At 36.0% G+C, this 20,092-nt stretch overlaps 1 protein-coding gene across 1 annotated transcript in view; it reads left to right on the top strand.

Moving 5' to 3' along the window:
- The window catches only part of COPG2 (COPI coat complex subunit gamma 2), a 107,739-nt gene that overhangs the window by 17,720 nt on the left and 69,927 nt on the right, over positions 1–20,092 (top strand). The window contains exons 6-9 of the mRNA XM_079150194.1: positions 6,566–6,641; positions 8,858–8,950; positions 9,996–10,082; positions 11,251–11,408. Of these exons, the coding sequence (XP_079006320.1) occupies positions 6,566–6,641; positions 8,858–8,950; positions 9,996–10,082; positions 11,251–11,408 (414 nt within the window). The remainder of the gene's footprint in view (positions 1–6,565; positions 6,642–8,857; positions 8,951–9,995; positions 10,083–11,250; positions 11,409–20,092) is intronic.

Raw genomic sequence — 20,092 nt, forward strand, 5'->3', positions numbered from 1 at the left:
TTCAGTACTTGTCTTGCAACTCACATTTTATTACTCAGAAGTATGGAGAGGAGTGAAGGAAGGAGAAGGGGTATGGGGGAGGGAATGATAGTAGAGTGAAATAGATATTATTACCTCATGTACATGTATGACTGCATGACCGATGTGATCTTGCAATATGTATAATCAAAAATGAGAGATTACACTTCATTTATATATGTTCTATCAAAATGTATAAGTACATTCTACTGTCATGTACAACTAATTAGAACAAATAAAATAAAAAATATTTTTTAAAAAAACATGGAGGAATTAACACTCTGAGGTTAATGTTCAGCCAGGGAGCAATAGCTAGTGGTTCTGAAATATAAAGCTTGTGAGACGAATGCTCATTAAATAACCAGTTGCCAGTACCAGTGACCCACTCAAAGAAAACTTTATGTTGATTTTTACTTCCTTCCCTGTTCAACTCCCTATGCTTTATTTGTCCTCTGAACACATTCCCAAATAAAGCTCTTTATAGTCGAGCCTTTGCAGCTAGGGCAGCCCAAGCTGAGACAGAAGTATGGAGCATGATTGGCACACTATGACCTATGGCCAAAGCCACTTCCTAATTTTGTAAATAAAATTATATTGGAACACACACACATTTTTTTAATGTATTGAGTATGCTGCTTTCATACTGTAGGATTGAATAGTGTGGAGGAGACATATCGCCTGCAAAATCTGAAATATTTACTAACCAACCCTTTCTGGAAAAAGTGTGTCAACCGTGTCTGCAGACTTATAAGAAAAAGAATGAGATCCAAGAACAGTATAACTAAGCAAGTTGTCATTCAAGTACAGGGACAACAAGCAGGCTTCCAGACTTAAAAGAATTCAGGAATCATAATACTTATAAGCTTTTCTTTAAAAAGTTATAGTAATCCAAATTATAGTAATCCAAAAGTTAAAAAAATGAATTCTGTAATAGAGGAATATTAGGTAATAACTTAGCAGTGAACATTAAATTTATTCAATTATAGAAGTTAGATTAAACCACTGTAGGAATTGTGTTTAAAGATAGAATATAAATGTTTACAATGTCTTTCATGATAATGCTAAAAGAATGATACTAACAAAAATAGAGAAGGGAGAGCAGATGAAAGAGGAGACATTGTGCACTAATTTTCTTAGTTTTCACAGGATAACTGTTTTATCTAAACTTATGGCAAAAAAATAACTAAAGTTAGAATATACAACTTCCATATTTCAGAAGGAAAACACAACAACACTGCAAAACAAAACATAATCCTTAGAGCTGTATTATCCACTAAGGTGGCCCTTGGCTATACACATATGTCTACTTTAATTACAATGAACATTAATTAAATAAAATTAAAAATTCAGTTGCATAGTTTCACTTGCTGTATTGTAAGTGCCCAGTAACCACATTTAACTATGGCTACCATATTGGGTAATGTACATTTCCATCATAGCAGAAAGTTCTATTAGTGCTGCCTTATAGGATACAAAAGTGTTCACAATAGTCATAACACAAAACAAATCAATGGAACTAACCCTAAACGTAGCCTATTAAAAGAAATGCAGATTAGTTTAAAAATTAAAATACAACTAACTGTATGTTACATACTGTGATACACATAAAACAAGGTTGTAAAGTCAGAATGTGAAAGGATGGGTGGAAGCACAAAAGGCACACACTATTGAAAGGAAGCTTAAGTGATAATATTAGGAAACTGGTTTTAGCGCAGAAAAGTTTTGAATGAGACAAAATAGGAATACATTATAAATATCCAAAACAATTATAGAACTATAACGAATTATTTACCAATTAATATAGCATCAAAGTATGTAAACCAAAAATCACAAAAAATATTAACAGAAACAAAATACTATCAGTCACTGTTAATAACAGGAAAAAACCCACCAAAGGGTAGAAAGGATCTGAGTATTATGCTTTAAAAAGATTAATTTTTATGGAAATTATATATTTATAATAGAAAAGTGTTCATGGAGAATTTATAAAGTGTTTAGCAAACATTCAGCCCCTGAAAACTCCTTAATTTCAGGAAGTGGAAATACATTAGAGATTATTTTTTATTACAGTGCAAACTATACATTTATTTTGAAAAGAAAGTAACAATATTAAGATACATAAAAATGAAAAAATAAAAAGAAGCCTCAGCTTTTGCCTGAGTATAAATGAAAATTGAAATTGCCGTATATTTTAAAAAATATGGGGGCCAGGGTTGTGGCTCAGTGGTAGAGTGCTCACCTAGCATGCGTGAGGCCCTGGGTTCAATCCTCAGTTCCACATAAAAGTAAAGGTATTGTTTCCACCTACAACTAAAACAGAATACTTAAAAAAATATGAATGATTAAAAACTATTATTTCAACTAAAGTTATACTCAAAGGACTATTCACTACCATTAGCACTGAAATTACTAAATGAATGTATTTCTTAGGGTTTTCATTTGTAGAGTCTAGTTTATAGACTCTTAGAAGTCTAGAGAACCAAGCTTGCATCCTACAGAGCCAAAAAGAAAGCATCAGGAAAAATTACTCACACTGCAGAACTGTTTTAGCATCACACTGTTGCTGTGGTCACCTGAATAAGCACTGTACTATGTTCAAGAAATATCCAAAGTTCCACCACAGCCACACCCAGGTAAAGCAGCTGTCTCTGACTAAAGATCTTATTTCCCTACACATTGCGTACTTCTGTATTTAAGTGGACTTGGTTATGTCTGCATGGTAGACTTAGGTCACAGGTGTGTATCCTAGTTACAGAGAGTCTAGGAAGTTTGGTTCTTAGTTTTCTAGCAGAAAAAGAAAGCAAATGTTAAGGGCTAGTTGAAGTATGTTTTCAGTTCTAGTTTATAGTATTCTGCAAGGAGAAAATGATGAAAAGCAATGAATTAAGTATTCTATTTATGAAGTTAGAAAAATTATAAAATAAGCCCAAGGAAAGCCAAAGGAAGATATTAGCTTTGGTAAGTCAGAAATTAATAAAAATTGATTCAGAAAACAATAATATTGATAGATAAATCAGAGCAATTTTTCAATGAAAATGTAAATTATCAAAACTGACCCCCAAATAGACAGCAAATCTAAGTAGACCATCTCAGTAGAAGAAATTAATTCCACTTAAAAGATTTATAAAAATAGAGAACTAGAGAATGATATTACATATCATTTCTAATAGGTCTTAAATAAAATTTTAACAAATAGAATTCATTACAATGTAGAGGGTTCATCTTGGGGATTCTTTAATGTGAGGAATTTTTCAAATATAGTTTCTTGTATTAGTAGGTCAAAGTCAAAAGCCATGTGATTATATGCCCAGAAGATATTGGTCAAAATTAAATACTTGTTCATTTTTAAAAACTCTGAGAAACAGGAGATACATAATGCTCTGACACAATTAAAAGAAAAGTAGGTCATAAATCTAAAGCCAGCATTATAGTTAACTGGAAACATACTCATTAAGTCAGGAACAATATAAAATAACCAATATTACCACTATTCTAGAAGTATTAGCTAGTGTAATTGCATGATAGAAAGAGATAATATAATACTGTAAAGAAAATGAAAAATTATTATTTAACATGATTGACTGATACACCAAACTTTTTAGATTTGAACCCCTACCCTTTTACTTTCCAGACAAGTTATTCTATGCTTTTTTTTTTTTTTTTTTTAAATCTATAAAATAGTGATTGTACGAATCCCTTCTCTTTAGGATTTTGAGGAGATTAAGTGAGTAGTATTCCTATATTCAAATGCTTATCAGAACATATAATAAAAGGTACAATTTATAGTGGCACACAAAAATGAAGAAATATTGAAAAGCAAACTTAAATGTACAGGGCCTATCTAAATGAAACTTAAAAACTATTGAGGAACATTTAAAGAAGGCTTGGAAAAATAGAATCTATCCTTTTGTTAACCTATGTATTAAGTACAGGACATTTCCAAGTAAAATGTTTATTCTTTTTTTTAATTTTAAAAATATGTTCTTTTTAGATATACATGACAGTAGAGTGTATTTTGACATAAATACATGGAGTATAACTTCCCATTCTTGTGGTTGTACATGATGTGGAGTTACACAGATTGTATATTTATATATGAACATAGGAAAGTTATGTACAGTTCATTTTACTGTCTTTTCTATTCCCACCCTCTCCCTTCCCTTCATTCCCCTTTGTCTAATCCAGTGAACATTTATTCTTCATCTCCCACACTTTATTGTGTTTTAGCATCTGCATGTCAGTGAGAACATTTGACCTTTGGTGTTTTGGAATTGGCTTATTTCACTTAGCATGATAGTCTTCAGTTCCATCCATTTACCAGCAAATATCATAATTTCATTCTTCTTTATAATTGAGTAATACTCCATTGTGTATATATACCACATTTTCCTTATCTATTCATCTGTTGAAGGACACCTAGGTTGGTTCCATATGAATTGAGCTGCTGTAAACATTGATGTGGCTGCATAACTGTAGTATGCTGATTTTAAGTTCTTTGGGTGTACACTGAGGAGTGGGATTACTGGGTCAAATGATGGGTCCCTTCCAGGTTTTCTGAGGAATCTTCATGTTGCTTTCCAGAGTGGTTGCACCAATTTGTAGTCATTCCAGCAATGTATGAGTGTGCCTTTCCCCTATATCCTTGCCAATATTTATTGTTATCTAAGTGAAATGTTAGTACTTGGCAAATAATTCTAAATCTCCTCTGAAACGATCTGACAATAACTGGATAATTTAGATAAAGATTGAAAGCAGGGGAACCTGCTCCTAGATATAAAAAATTGTATGTTGGCATAGTATTTAAAATAAACTTTTATACTGAAAAGGGTAAAAATAAAACAAAAAAAACAAAGAGTAATATAAGAGAAAGTACAGAAATAGACCAAAATTCACATATGACTTTAGTACATAAAAGATGCCATTGCAAATTAATTCTAAAGTCTGAGTATATAAGTGATCATGTGAAAAGATTTTCAAGTTATATTAAGTAAAAGAGACAACATTTCCTATCAGTGTAAAATTTTTAAAAAGAATCAAGTTGGGATAAAGGTAACCATTTGAGGGTGGGGAAAGCAACATGGATTTTTACTGAACAAGTTTCACAAAAATTACTCTTTTCCTTTGATGCTGTGTATATCTATTTCCTTAACAATCTTTTACCAATAATTTTAGCACTCATTGATAATACTTGTCTGATTTTATTACTGTGGTGGTTGAAAATGGTGATTTTTTCCCCCATTTCTGTCATTCTCATATTTATTACTTGACTTTCTTTAAAATATAACTTTCTTCCCTTTAAAAAAATGCTTTTTTTTTGTCATCAGTTTGGAATCATGGAATTTTATTCTTTGTGTTATAAACCATTTCTATCATTAAATAATATTGTGATGCCATATTATTCCAAATTTGACCAACAGAAGCCTTCGTTTTAAAATTTAATTGGAAAAATGTAAATATTTGTTAAAAAGAATGGTTAACAAATCAATTATATGTGAACAATGGAAATTTGTGCTGTCAATAAAAAGATATTTTAGAAACAAATTTATTTTAAGATATATGGATAAATATTAAATGCCAATATGTAAAGATTTTCATTATATTATTAAGCAATAAAGGAAAGGTGTCAAAGGAGTGCACATTTATTGATGTACATTTTAATAATGTGTATATGATTTTAAAAACTTCCTTAATAAGAAACTGTTCACTGTGGTTATCTCTAAGTGATATTAAAGGCTAGGTAGGTGGCAGAGACTTAAGTATTATTTTATATTTTTCTGAATATTTTTTAAAATATTAAGTGAATAATATTTATAATTTTGAAAAGAAAGAAATAAAAGACTCTCAGTATTCTCAACATTTTCCTCTGGTATCCTAATGCAGTGAGTTAGGCCATTTTGAATTATGTGAGAGGAGTTAAGGAATGGGGAAATTAATAGTTTGGGGATAGTATAAATGCACAGAAGACAAGAGAAGGAGGGCCAAAGGCTAAAAACCTTCTTTAAAGTATGGGTATAGAATTTTGTTGCTCAGTCCACGTGTCTCTGCCTGTTTCTAAAGCTCAGCAGAAATATCTGAAGCTGTTGATTATTATTTTAGAAAGCTGTGCAAGAGAGAGAGAGACTTCATGGGTTAGTAATTTTTGTGAGTTTTATATAAAAAGTTCTACTAATGGTTCTTTAGGATTCAGGTGGATTTCAACCTAGGCCTCTCAATACTATTGTCCTTATTTTATTTTTCATTTCAATTTTCAATATTTTAAATTGCATTTTTTTTCTTGTTGTTTGTGAGTTTTCTCTCTCTTCTTACTGGTGTGTAAGTTCTGTGAAGGCAAAGGACTTTGTTTTGCTTATCATTGTGTTCTGTAGATTTATAATAGTCCACTTCTAATAGATTTAGCACTTACACAAAGAATATACTCTGTAAATATTTGTTGATTCAGTAGTTGTGTTAAGATAACTATGGGGACAGCTGGGAATTAGCTAGGAGTGGACTCCTTAGGAGAGAACATTTCAGTTGATCTCCCTTTCACTAATTTGGTTTTTCTTAGTCTGACTAAGGACATGACTGGAAAGGAAGATATATACCGAGGTCCAGCCATCAGGGCTCTCTGCAGAATCACGGATGTAAGTTCTCTGTTTTATTGAGTTACCTAAGGGAGCACTCTCTTTATCTACTGGTGATATGTAGATTTAGTATGATCCCCTAGTTTGACTTGGTGACTCTTCAGTGTAAGAGAAATAAGACCACCAGAAAGGCTTTTGTGATTCCAGGCTTTTTTTTTTCCAGTTTGTTTTTTCCTTTTGCTCGTTTATTTTAGCCTATTTTTCTCTATATTTGCCCTGACACACCTGTTGGAGTTAGAGCACTGTTTTTATTTAGCTTTTTTGTCACTATGACCAAATGGCCTAACAAGAGCAATGTAGAGGAGGAAGTTTATTTTGGCTTGTGATTTGAAAGGGTCAGTCCATTGCCAGCTGAGACTATATCTTTGGGCATGAGATGAAGCAGAACATCATGGCAGCAGGGCATGGAGGAGGAACGCAGCTCAGGACTTGGCAACCAGGAAGCAGAGAGAAATCTACTCACCAGGGACAAAGTGTAAACCCCAAAGCACACCCCCAGTGACCTACTTCCTCTAGCCACACCCTACCTGCCTACAGTTACTGCCAGTTAATCCATATCAGTAGATTAATCTACTTATTAGGTTGTAACCCATGATCTAATCATTTCATCTCTGAAAATTCTTACGTTGTCTTACACATGAACTTTTGGGAACCCCCCCTCATATCTAAACTATAATAGGCACATTGGTTATAGGAAATAAAAACCCATTCAAATTTAATTCAAAAAATAAAAAAACTTTATTATAGGATGCAGATGTTTCGGAATTAGAGGCTTATAATCATTCACCAGAGTAAGAAATAGAAAGCTCTAAGGGAACTCAGCGGCAAGATTTCTCAGGTATTTATTGTGGTGATCTGTAGTCTACCAGACTTAGACCCCCTTGTTCAGATATTTAAAAGAATCTGATTATCCCCTAGTAAAGCCAGTAACTTGTATCCACTTGGGTTCAAGGATGGTGATTAACTTTGATTCAGTCCATTGTTTCTGGGGGGATTAGGTTATATAAAGTATGATAGGTAATCCCTTTCTAGGAACTCTTGAGTAGGAAAGGTTGAAATGAAGGTAGGCCAGCATTGCCAAGCAAGTTGAATAACAAGTATACTATAATTCATGCTTTGGTATATCTTATGTGTGTGTTTGCAACCTTCTCAATTTTTAAAGCTTGGCCTGATCAAATTATGAATTTGGGAAATCTGAATTATAGAAGGAATAATATAAACAGTTTAAATTTTTTTACTGCCCTTTTCATTTTATTGTGGTTGTTTTTGTTTTTAGTGTTTGCCAATTCTAACAAAAAAACTCGTTTTATCTGAATATTGATCTTGGTTCACTCATTTTTATCTGCCACCACCTTCCTACTGCTAAGGTTTTTCCCAGTGAAGGTTAAAAAGAACTTTTTTTCGAGGCTCCATACTGAGATCTTATATAGTAGTATATCACACATTTAATTTCTTATATGTCTAAGATAAAGAAGGATTACATTTAATTTATAGGACTGTCTGGGATTCACATATAATGTATGTCCTTCACATAGAAGTATCTTCAGAACTTCAAAACTGGCCTCCATCCCCATATAGAAGTTTCTTTATACTATCGCTTTTTATAGGCTGACTTCTGTGTTCCCTTTATAGAATTATTTTATCATTTAGCAACAGTTGGAGTAGGCCCTTTATTCCTGTATTCTAACATTTCAACTGTGTTCCTTTCCTGGAACAAGCACATAAGTCACTTTGAAAAAATAATTCAAATAGTGCTTATGCTCCATTTCAAGACAGTTTATTTCATTTCATTTTGAACAGTTATGCTTTCCTCCATATAATCTTAAATGTTCTCTCTTTTTTTTCTTTTGGATATTGGGGATTGAACCCAGTAGTGCTTCACCTCTGAGCTACATCCCCAGGCCTTTTTATATTTTATTTAGAGACAGGATCTTATTGAGACTGGCCTCAAACTTGCAATCCTCTTTTTCAGCCTCCTGAGTTACTGGAATTACAGGTGTGCACACCATTCCTAGCTAAATGTTCTTTCTTAAAGCATCTACTGGGTTGATTGGGTTTTGTCCTCTGGAATATTATTACTATATTATAATTATTTAAATGTATCTGGATATTTGTATAGAAACAAGTATATGACTTGTTTTTGTAAGTTATTTTGAAGTAGTAATTTTGCATGACGTGTTTTTCTTCAACAGCTTTTTCTTTTTGAATATTATTAGGGAACCATGTTACAAGCCATTGAAAGATACATGAAACAGGCCATAGTGGATAAAGTCTCCAGTGTGTCCAGTTCAGCACTAGTGTCCTCCTTAGTAAGTGAGCAAACATCTTCCTGATTCTTATGTATGATACAGTTTCTCATTGCTAAAACAAAGCATTACTATGATTTTCTCATAAATGAAACAGATGAAAAGTACACAACGCATCTCTGCTACTTTATCCAAGTGTGTTTTATCTGGAGCCAGTAAAAACATGAAAACATGAAACATGTTTGAAAAGTTTTGCGAATCTGAAAGTTGTGCACATAATAAAGATGAGGGAGGGTAAGGGTAAAGTAGGAGACAGGGAGAAACTGAGGGAATTCTCTTTTAAAAATCTTTTGTGACTTGCACTACTACCTTTTGGGTCTTAGCTTTCCTAGGTGCCTAGTCTGCATATGTTTTTCAATCCCAGGTCTTCTGTCCCAAATCTGAATTTCCTCTCGGGAGGTGGTCTTTTTTTTTGTTTGTTTTGTTTTGTTTTGTTTTTTGTTTGTTTGTTAGTTTTGTGCTGCTGGGGATTGAACCCAGGGCCTTGTGCATGCGAGGCAAGCATGCTACCAACTGAGCTATATCCCCAGCCCTCTTTGTTTTAATAATAGCTTTTCTTTCTCCTTTTCATCAAAACAAACTATATTCATTAAAATATGTTGCATTGTATTTGATTAAAATCAGTTACCAAAGTATGACTGCATTAGGGCAGCTGAATCATAAGACTTCCTGAATTCTGGAATGTCAAGGGTTGGGTTTTATAGCAGGGGATACACTGTACTCTGTTCCTTTCTTCTAGGGAAGTTTCTTGGAAGTAAAACAGGTTAACATTATTTAAGCTACATTCTGTGACTATCCATTCCCTTCCTTTTCTTCCCCTCATTATTTCCTTTTACACACCCCTTCCAGCTTACGTGTATTTACCTTTGCAAAGGGGTGTTGAAGAAAATATTTTGGCTTATTGCTTTAGAAATAGAGACCTAAGTAACTTACATAGCTACAAAGTTTTCTGTCTTTTGTGAAATTTCTGTTAGTAATTTTGCAAGAAAATGAATTTGTGCTTCTAGTGATCATGCATTATCTATTCTCATTTTCCCCCTGTATTTAGCATATGATGAAGATAAGCTATGATGTGGTTAAACGCTGGATAAATGAAGCCCAAGAAGCTGCATCAAGTGACAATATTATGGTCCAGGTACTATCATTTAATCATTTAGCATGTCTCAGGATCAGCTTTATTAAAGGGCAATGTATTGATTCTCTAGCATTAATTAAAGGCAAATTCTTTGGCATATTAAGCAGTCTACTAGTGCATATTCTCAAGTAAGTGTCTCAGTAATTATAATTAATGCCATTGGCCTTTCAAGTGGAAGCTAGATGACCTCCTGTAGCAATGTTTGGGAACTAATCTTATGTTCTGTAGTAGATCGAAATGTCAGTCTACTTCACAGTGCATTACAGTCTTATTTTAAAAATAATTTGAGTAGAAGATATTCAGTCCCATATTTCTCAAGCCTTGAGTATAGACATTTTAAAAATAATAAACAGCTTTTTTGCTTTATGAAATTTAGAAATCATTTTGTCAAAAAGATCCCATGGTATTTATTAAGCTATTTTGTATTAAAAAGAACAGGATTAAATTCTTAACTAGCAGTTTTATATAAAGTAGTCCATGTGTATTTGAGAAGATATTTATGCCATTTCAATGTTTATAGCATCTTGTGTTAGCATATTTAATCATAAGAAAAGGGAGAAGCAATTTTCTCTAGGGACATACGCTCTCCAAAATTTCATTTTTGTGTTTTTATATAAAGTGTCTTGATAATAATGCTTCTTCAGCTTACTTACCTCCTAAGGTGGTACAAGATTAATTGAAAGCCATTAAAAGAGTCCTATAGCCAGGCATAGTGGTGCATGCCTGTAGTCTGGCACTCAAGAGGCTGAGGCAGGAGTTGAGCCTAAGAAGTTGAGATCAGACTAGGTAACATAGCAAGACCCTGTCTCTAAATAAATAAATAAATGAAAATGAAAATAAATGAAGAGACTTGTAACATTGGTAAAGCCTTGGATCTGAAGATGTATGGGCCAGTGTTGACCTGTCAGAGCTGTCTTCAGGTTGTATGTCACCTCCTTCATACTCGTTCAGTCTGAACTTAAAATTTCTAGGTTTATTTAGAACCTCTTCAGTTCTTTTAGTCTTGCTTATGTTTAGTTCAGTATGAAAAAGATATTCTATTTATGTACATTTGACTTGGGTATCCTTTCACTAAAAATCTTTTATCTAGTTCCATGTGATTGTTTTTATGTGAAGTGCTTTGTCTTCCATCTAATCTGCATGATATATTCTTTTTTTTGTTCTTTAGTACCATGCACTGGGAGTCCTGTATCATCTTAGAAAGAATGATCGTCTTGCTGTTTCCAAGATGTTAAATAAGTTTACCAAATCTGGTCTTAAATCACAGTTTGCTTACTGTATGCTGATCAGAATTGCTAGTCGCTTACTAAAAGAAGCCGAGGACGGGTAAGTTCTTCATGTAAACCTGAGTTATTTTCTATTTGCAAAGTAATACACCTTAGAGTTTGTCTTTTATGAATATCTTATGGCAGTGCTGATTTTACAGATAAGTTTGATGGTTTCCAAATTAAAAAATTAGAGGATTCTAAGTAACACAATTTTTTTTACTTTAATATAGCTTTTGTATGTGTACTTAATAGACTACAATTGCTAATAATATACTAATAACCTATTGAAGAAAAGTACTTATAGATTACAGGATATACAAACAATTAAATATGAAAGTTGGAAAGACTTTAAGAATCATTTTAGGGGGCTAGGGTTGTAGCTCAGTGGTAGAGTGCTTGCCTAGCCCATGTAAGGCACTGGGTATGATCCACAGCACTACTAAAAATAACTAAATAAAATAAAGGTATTGTGTCCATTTACAAAAAAAAAAAAAAAAAAAGAATCATCTTAGGTAGGCTTTATTTTTATAAAAGAAAATGTTGAAGTACTGAATTAACAATTTGCTCAAGATTATTCTTCAAGTTTTTCTTAGTAGTCTGTTGAAGCCTGGGGGAAAGGACAGGAAAAGGAGAGAAATCATTTGTGGTATAGTAAGCTGGTGGTGAATCTAGGGAGTAAAAAAAACCTGCTTTCCTGGTGCAAAAGGGTTATGCCTTAATTTATACTTAACTACATTACAGTATGGTGAATATTATAATCTTGTGAGGATAAATATTGTAATCATTAAAAAGCCTTAAATGTTAACAGAGGCTGGGTATAGTGGTACACACCTGTAATCCCAGTGACTTGGGAGGCTGAGGGTTCAAGGCCAGCCTGGGTAACCTAGTGAGACTTACTCTATCTCAAAATAAAAAATAAAAAAGGACTGGGGATCTAGCTCAGAAGTAGAGCACACCTAAGTTTAATCCCAAGTACTGCAAGCAAGCAAGCAAATAAATAAATAAATAAATAAATAGATAGATAGATAGATAGATAGATAGATAGATAAAGCTAATAGAGGAGATAAAATAGAATATTTAAAAATATTCATTTGAGCTTCCTGCTTCTGGTGTGGTGGTGTAACTTGGTCAGATTAATCCTTCTGCAAAAAATGATTATATCATTAGTATAGAAATATGCCTCCACCAATTGAAGAAAACCCACAAGTATTTGAAAGTACTGGTGAAAAGGAGATAACAGTTGATGCATAAAAGACAAGGGCAGTTGATGCCTAAAAGACAAAAACTCTTCTGGGTGAAGTTTATTTATGGCTGTTCTTCTGAGATCATTCCACAATTCCTGGGTATGAGATGGCAGAAAGCTACAGTATTTACTGAACCGAGTCAGAGCACAACCTGAGATTAGAAGAGTAACTGAAAACATAGAGTAAAAATTCTGAAAAGGAGGGAGTCACAAAAAAAGTGAATTTCAGAATTCATTTAAACTCTGAAAAAACTCATTGGCTGACCACTTGTGCTTGTACAGGAGAAGAAGTTAGGAGGCCTGGCATAAAGCAGGAATTGTTAAGATAAAAGCATTGAGTGGAGAATTCAGTTGCAGTTCATTGTGGAGAACATGAAGTTTGAAGTTCTATCTCAGTATCATGTTTTAGAGTCTTTGCACTTTACCATTCACCGTGGCTAATATATAGTGAAAAATTACTAGAGTGCAAAGAATTTGGGAAATGTAATCAGTAGTAGTCAAGAGAAAAAGTAATCAAAAAAACTTGACTTTGATATGACCTGGATATTGGAATTAGCAGATAAAAACTTTATCTATTATATCAATTTGTCTAAGACTAATGGAAATAGTTGTCTTAAATGAGTAAGGGAAATGGAAACTTAAAAAAAAAAATAGAGGGACTGGGATTGTGGCTCAGTGGTGGAGCAATGCCTAGCACGTGTGAGGCCCTGGGATCTATCCTCAGGACCACATAAAAATAAATGAATAAGGGAGGTTTCAAGATGGCGGCCTAGAGGATGGCTGCATTTCATGTTGCTCCAGGACTCAGGATTCAAAAGAGGAGATATTGAGAGACTTGGGACCAACTCAAAGCAGCCGGGTGAGTCTCTCCCATTGGGGAGGTGTCCCGGATGGGACGGTACTCCCGGAACGCAGGGAATTTTGTGAACTAGAGCTGCCGGCGAGACGCCCCTCCCCCCGCTGGAGCAGTGAACTTGGACAACTGGGAGCATTGGAGAGGAGGCCGCTCAGCACAACGCTGGGACTCGGAGCAACCACTGGGGCTCCGGTGGCTGCCCAGGGGAGGAGTGGCGAGGAGAGCTGTGTGGACTCAGGACACCGGGGCCTGCCCTGAGGAGGAGGAGGAGGAGCGTGGCCGCTTGGATTCGGAGTGACTGTACCTGAGCTGCAGGCGGTTGCCAGAGGAGAAGTGGCGCAGCGAGCTGTTTGGACTCAGACCACTTCTGAACACCAGGGCCTGCCCGGAGGAGTAGGAGGAGGAGGAGGAGGAGCGCGGCGGGTCGTTTGGACTCGCAGTGACTGCATTAGAGCTCCAGGCGGCTGCTCAGAGGAGAAGGCAAGTGTTGAGTTGTTTGGACTTAAAGCGACCGCTCCTGAACACAGGGGGGCTGCCTGGAGGAGAAGCGCGGTGGGTCACTTGGTCTCGAGTGGCCGCACCAGAGCTCCGGGCGGTTGCCCAGAGGACGCGTGCAGCGGGTCACGTGGATTCAGAGCCACTCAGAGCGACCGCTCCTGAAAACCTGGGGGGGTTACCAGGAGGAGGAGGAGAAACGGGGAGGGTCATTTCAACTCGGAGTGATTGATTGCCCAGGGCTACTGGTGGTTGGTGGGAGGAGGCACGCAGTGAGTTGCTTGGACTCCTAGTGACCGCAACGGAATACTGGGCGGCAGTCTGGAGAAAGAGGTGTGTGGCGGGTCTCTGGGACTCAGAGCGATTGTACGGGGCCCCAGGTGGCTGCTCAGAGGAGGGGCCGCATAGCCAGGCGATTAGGCGCACAGCAGGGTCCCAGGATCTAGGAGGCTTCTTGGTGGAAGAGCCCCACAGAGACAAGCTGAGGGGCGCAGCGAAGGTTCCAGGACTGCGGGCAGATTCTCTGAGGAGGGGCAGCCTAAGGAGACTCATCTGCGAAGGGTGAGGCTCCCAGGCCCAGGAGGTAGGGCCGGGCCCCTGGGAACTTTGCAGAGGAAGGCAGCCCAGCCTAGGCGGTAGCTGTAAATTGAGGGAACCACTAGGAGGGAACTGACCAACGAGACCTCCCCACCAGGTGAGTCTTCCCTGCCGGGTGAGGTTTCCCCACAAGGACGGTAAAACCAGAGACACAGGCCCAAACAGGCCTTGCCTCAACCCGCAGCCTAGGTCCCCTTTGGATGACCATTGGTCAACAAGTGGAGGCACCTCTGCCTACTAGCAGGGAATATACCCCACCTGAAGGCCACCACTCCTAGAGAGGCAGCTTCCTTGTGGAGCACCGCATTATCAACTTCCTCCAAGACTTCAGCCTACTGAAGGCTAAGGGGATATATATAGAAATCTTCAGGGACATTGTAAGTCAATAGAGGAAACCTACAATATCTCAGCGGTCCACTGATACCTGAACAATATGAGAAAACAAAGAAAGAAAATGCTGCAAACAAATCTAGATGTTACATCAATAAAACCCAATGACAGCATGGCAGAAGAAATGACAGAAAAGGAGTTCAGAATGTACATAATTAAAATGATCAGGGAAGCAAACAATGAGATGAAAGAGCAAATGCACGCATTGAATGATGAGATGAAAGAGCAAATGCAGGCATTGAATGATCACACCAATCGACAGTTAAAAGAGCAAATACAGGAAGCAAAAGATCATTTCAATAAAGAGTTAGAGATAATGAAAAAAAACCAGACAGAAATCCTTCACATTAAGGAAACAATAAACCAAATTAAGAACTCCATAGAAAGCATATCCAGTAGGATAGAACACCTGGAAGACAGAACCTCAGACATTGAAGACAAAATATTTAACCTTGAAAACAAAGTTGAACAAACAGAGAAGATGGTAAGAAATCATGAACAGAATCTACAAGAACTATGGGATATCATGAAAAGGCCAAATTTAAGAATTATTGGGATTGAGGAAGGCCTAGAGAAACAAATCAAAGGAATGAACAATCTATTCAATGAAATAATATCAGAAAATTTCCCAAATCTGAAGAATGAAATGGAAAATCAAGTTCAAGAGGCTTATAGGACTCCAAATACACAAAATTACAACAGACCCACACCAAGGCACATTATAATGAAAATACCTAACATACAAAATAAAGACAGACTTTTAAAGGCTGTGAGAGAAAAGAACCAAATTACATTCAGGGGGAAACCAATATGGATATCAGCAGATTTTTCAATCCAGACCCTAAAAGCTAGAAGGTCCTGGAACAACATTTTCCAAGTCCTGAAGGAAAATGGATGCCAACCAAGAATCTTATACCCAGCAAAACTGACCTTCAAATTTGACGATGAAATAAAATCCTTCCATGATAAACAAAAGCTAAAAGAATTTATAAAAAGAAAGCCAGCATTACAGAACATTCTCAGCAAAATATTCCATGAGGAAGAGATGAAAAAGAAAGAAGCCAATCAGCAAAGGGAGGAATTATGCTAAAGGAATTGTCAAAAAAAGGAGGAACCAAGTTGTGTCAAACAAATAAATAAATAAAATTTAAAAAATGAACCAAATGACCGGGAAACCAAATCATATCTCAATAATAACCCTGAACGTTAATGGCCTGAATTCATCAATCAAAAGACATAAACTGGCAGAATGGATTAAAAAGAAAGATCCAACAATATGTTGCCTATAAGAGACTCACCTCATAGAAAAAGATACCCATAGACTAAAGGTGAAAGGATGGGGGAAAACATACCATGCACATGGACTCAGCAAAAAAGCTGGAGTATCCATCCTCATTTCAGATAATGTGGACTTCAAGCCAAAGTTAGTCAGAAGGGATAAAGAAGGTCATTTCATACTGCTTATGGGAAGCATAAATCAGCAAGATATAACAATCATAAACATCTATGCCCCAAACAGTGGCTCATCCATGTATGTCAAACAAATCCTTCTCAATTTCAGAAACCAAATAGACCATAACACAATAATACTAGGTGATTTTAACACGCCTCTCTCCCCACTGGACAGATCTTCCAGACAAAAATTGAACAAAGAAACCATAGATCTCAATAACACAATCAATAATTTAGACTTAACGGACATTTATAGAATATACCATCCAACCAAGAGCGAATACACTTTCTTCTCAGCAGCACATGGATCCTTCTCTAAAATAGACCATATATTATGCCACAAAGCTAATGTTAGCAAATACAAGAAGATAGAGACACTACCTTGTATTCTATCAGATCATAATGGACTGAAGTTAGAAATAAATGAAAGAGTAAAAAACAGAAACTATTCCAACATCTGGAGATTAAACAATATGCTATTATATGATGAATGGATAACAGAAGATATTAGGAAGGAAATTAAAAAATTCTTAGAGGTAAATGAGAACAAAGAAACATCATATCAAAATCTCTGGGACACTATGAAAGCAGTACTTAGAGGGAAATTTATTTCATGGAGCACATTTAATAAAAGAAGTAAAACTCAACAAATAAACGACCTAACACTACAGCTCAAAGCCCTAGAAAAAGAAGAACAGACCAGCACCAAAAGTAGTAGAAGACAGGAAATAGTTAAACTCAGAGCTGAAATCAATGAAATTGAAACAAAAGAAACAATACAAAAAATTGACAAAATAAATAGTTGGTTCTTCGAAAAAATAAACAAAATTGATAAACCTTTAGCCACACTAACAAAGAGAAGACGAGAGAAAACCCAAATCACTAAAATTCGGAATGAACAAGGAAATATCACAACAGACACGATTGAAATACAAACATAATTAGAAGCTATTTTGATAACCTATACTCCAACAAAATAGAAAATTTCGAAGACATCAACAGGTTTCTAGAGACATATGAATTGCCTAAACTGCCTAAACAATTTAAATAGACCAATTTCAAGTACTGAAATTAAAGAAGTCATCAAAAGCCTACCAACAAAGAAAAGTTCGGGACCAGATGGGTTCTCAGCCGAGTTCTACAAAACCTTTAAAGAAGAGCTCATTCCAATATTTCTCAAAGTATTCCATAAAATAGAAGAGGAGGGAACCCTCCCAAACTCATTCTATGAAGCCAGTATCACACTGATACCTAAACCAGACAGAGACTCATCAAGGAAAGAAAATTTCAGACCAATATCCTTAGTGAACATTGACACAAAAATTCTCAACAAAATTTTAGCAAATCGCATACAAAAACATATTAAAAAGATAGTGCACCATGATCAAGTGGGTTTCATCCCAGGGATGCAAGGTTGGTTCAACATCCGGAAATCAATAAATGTCATTCACCATATCAATAGACTTAAAGTCAAGAATCACATGATTATTTCAATAGATGCAGAAAAAGCATTTGATAAAATACAGCACCCCTTCATGCTCAAAACACTAGAAAAAATAGGGATAGTGGGAACATTCCTTAACATTGTAAAGGCCATTTATGCTAAGCCCATGGCTAATATCATTCTAAATGGTGAAAAACTGAAAGCATTCCCCCTAAAAACTGGAACAAGGCCGGGATGCCCTCTTTCACCACTTCTGTTCAACATCGTTCTTGAGACTCTGGCCAGAGCAATTAGACAAACCAAAGAAATTAAAGGGATACGAATTGGAAAAGAAGAACTCAAACTATCCCTGTTCGCTGATGACATGATTATATATTTAGAGGAACCTGGAAATTCCACCAGAAAACTCTTAGAACTCATAAGTGAATTCAGTAAACTAGCAGGTTTACTGTAAACTAGCAGGTTACAAGATCAGTGCTCATAAATCCAACGCATTTTTATACATAAGTGATGAATCTTCAGAAAGAGAAATTAGGAAAACTACCCCATTCACAATAGCCTCGAAAAAAATAAAATACTTGGGAATCAATCTCACAAAAGAGGTGAAAGACCTCTGCAATGAGAACTATACAACACTAAAGAAAGAAATTAAAGAACACCTTAGAAGATGGAAAGATCTTCCATGTTCTTGGATAGGAAGAATTAATATTGTCAAAATGGCCATACTACCTAAAGTGCTATACAGATTCAATGCAATTCCAATTAAAATCCCAATGACGTACCTTACAGAAATAGAGCAAGCAATTATGAAATTCATCTGGAAGAATAAGAAACCCAGAATAGCTAAAGGAATCCTTAGCAGGAAGAGTGAAACAGGGGGTATTGCAATACCAGATCTTCAACTCTACTACAAAGCAATAGTAACAAAAACGGCATGGTATTGGTACCAAAATAGAAAGGTAGATCAATGGTACAGAATAGAGGACATGGACACAAACCCAAGTAAATACAATTTTCTCATACTAGACAAAGGGGCCAAAAATATGCAATGGAGAAAAGATAGCCTCTTCAACAAATGGTGCTGGGAGAATTGGAAATCCATATGCAACAGAATGAAACTAAACCCTTATCTCTCACCGTGCACAAAACTAAACTCAAAATGGATTAAGGACCTCGAAATCAGACCAGAGACCCTGCAGATTATAGAAGAAAAAATAGGTCCAGATCTTCAACATGTCGGCTTAGGACCAGACTTCCTTAACAGGACTCCCATAGCACAAGAAATAAAAACAAGAATCAATAACTGGGAGAGATTCAAACTAAAAAGCTTTCTCTCAGCAAAGGAAACTATCAGCAATGCGAAGAAAAAGCCTACAGAGTGGGAGAATATCTTTGCCAATCATGCTTCAGATAGAGCACTAATCTCCAGAATCTATAAAGAACTCAAAAAACTCTACTCCAAGAATTCAAATAATCCAGTGGACAAATGGGCTAAGGAAATGAATAGACACTTCACAGAAGAAGATCTACAAGCAATCAACAAACATATGGAAAAATGTTCAACATCTCTAGTAATAAGAGAAATGCAAATCAAAACCACCCTAAGATTCCATCTCACCCCAATTAGAATGGCGATTATCAAGAATACGAGCAACAACAGGTGTTGGCGAGGATGTGGGGAGAAAGGTACACTCATACATGGCTGGTGGGGCTGCAAATTAGTGCAGCCACTCTGGAAAGCAGTGTGGAGATTCCTTAGAAAACTTGGAATGGACCCTCCATTTGACCCAGCTATCCCACTCCTTGGCCTATACCCAAAGGACTTAAAATCAGCATACTACAGAGATACAGCCACATCAATGTTCATAGCTGCTCAATTCACAATAGCCAGACTGTGGAACCAACCTAGATGCCCTTCAATTGATGAGTGGATAAAGAAACTGTGGTATATATATATAATGGAATATTACTCAGCCATAAAGAATGATAAAATTATGGCATTTGCAGGCAAATGGATGAAATTGGAGAATATTATGCTAAGTGAGAGAAGCCAATCTCAAAAAGCCAAAGGACGAATGGTATCGGTAATAAGTGGATGATGACACATAATGGGGGGGAGGGAAGGGTTAGTGTTAGGGTTAGGGAGGGGGGCAAGTATGGAGGAAGGAAGCACTTTATAGAGGGGTGGGAGGGGAGGGAGGGGTGAGGGGAAGGGAAAAAATAACAGAATGAATCAAACAACATTGCTCTATGTAAATTTTTGAT

This window comes from Sciurus vulgaris (genome assembly GCF_902686455.1).
Source record: "Sciurus vulgaris genome assembly, chromosome: 8".
NCBI lineage: Eukaryota > Metazoa > Chordata > Mammalia > Rodentia > Sciuridae > Sciurus > Sciurus vulgaris.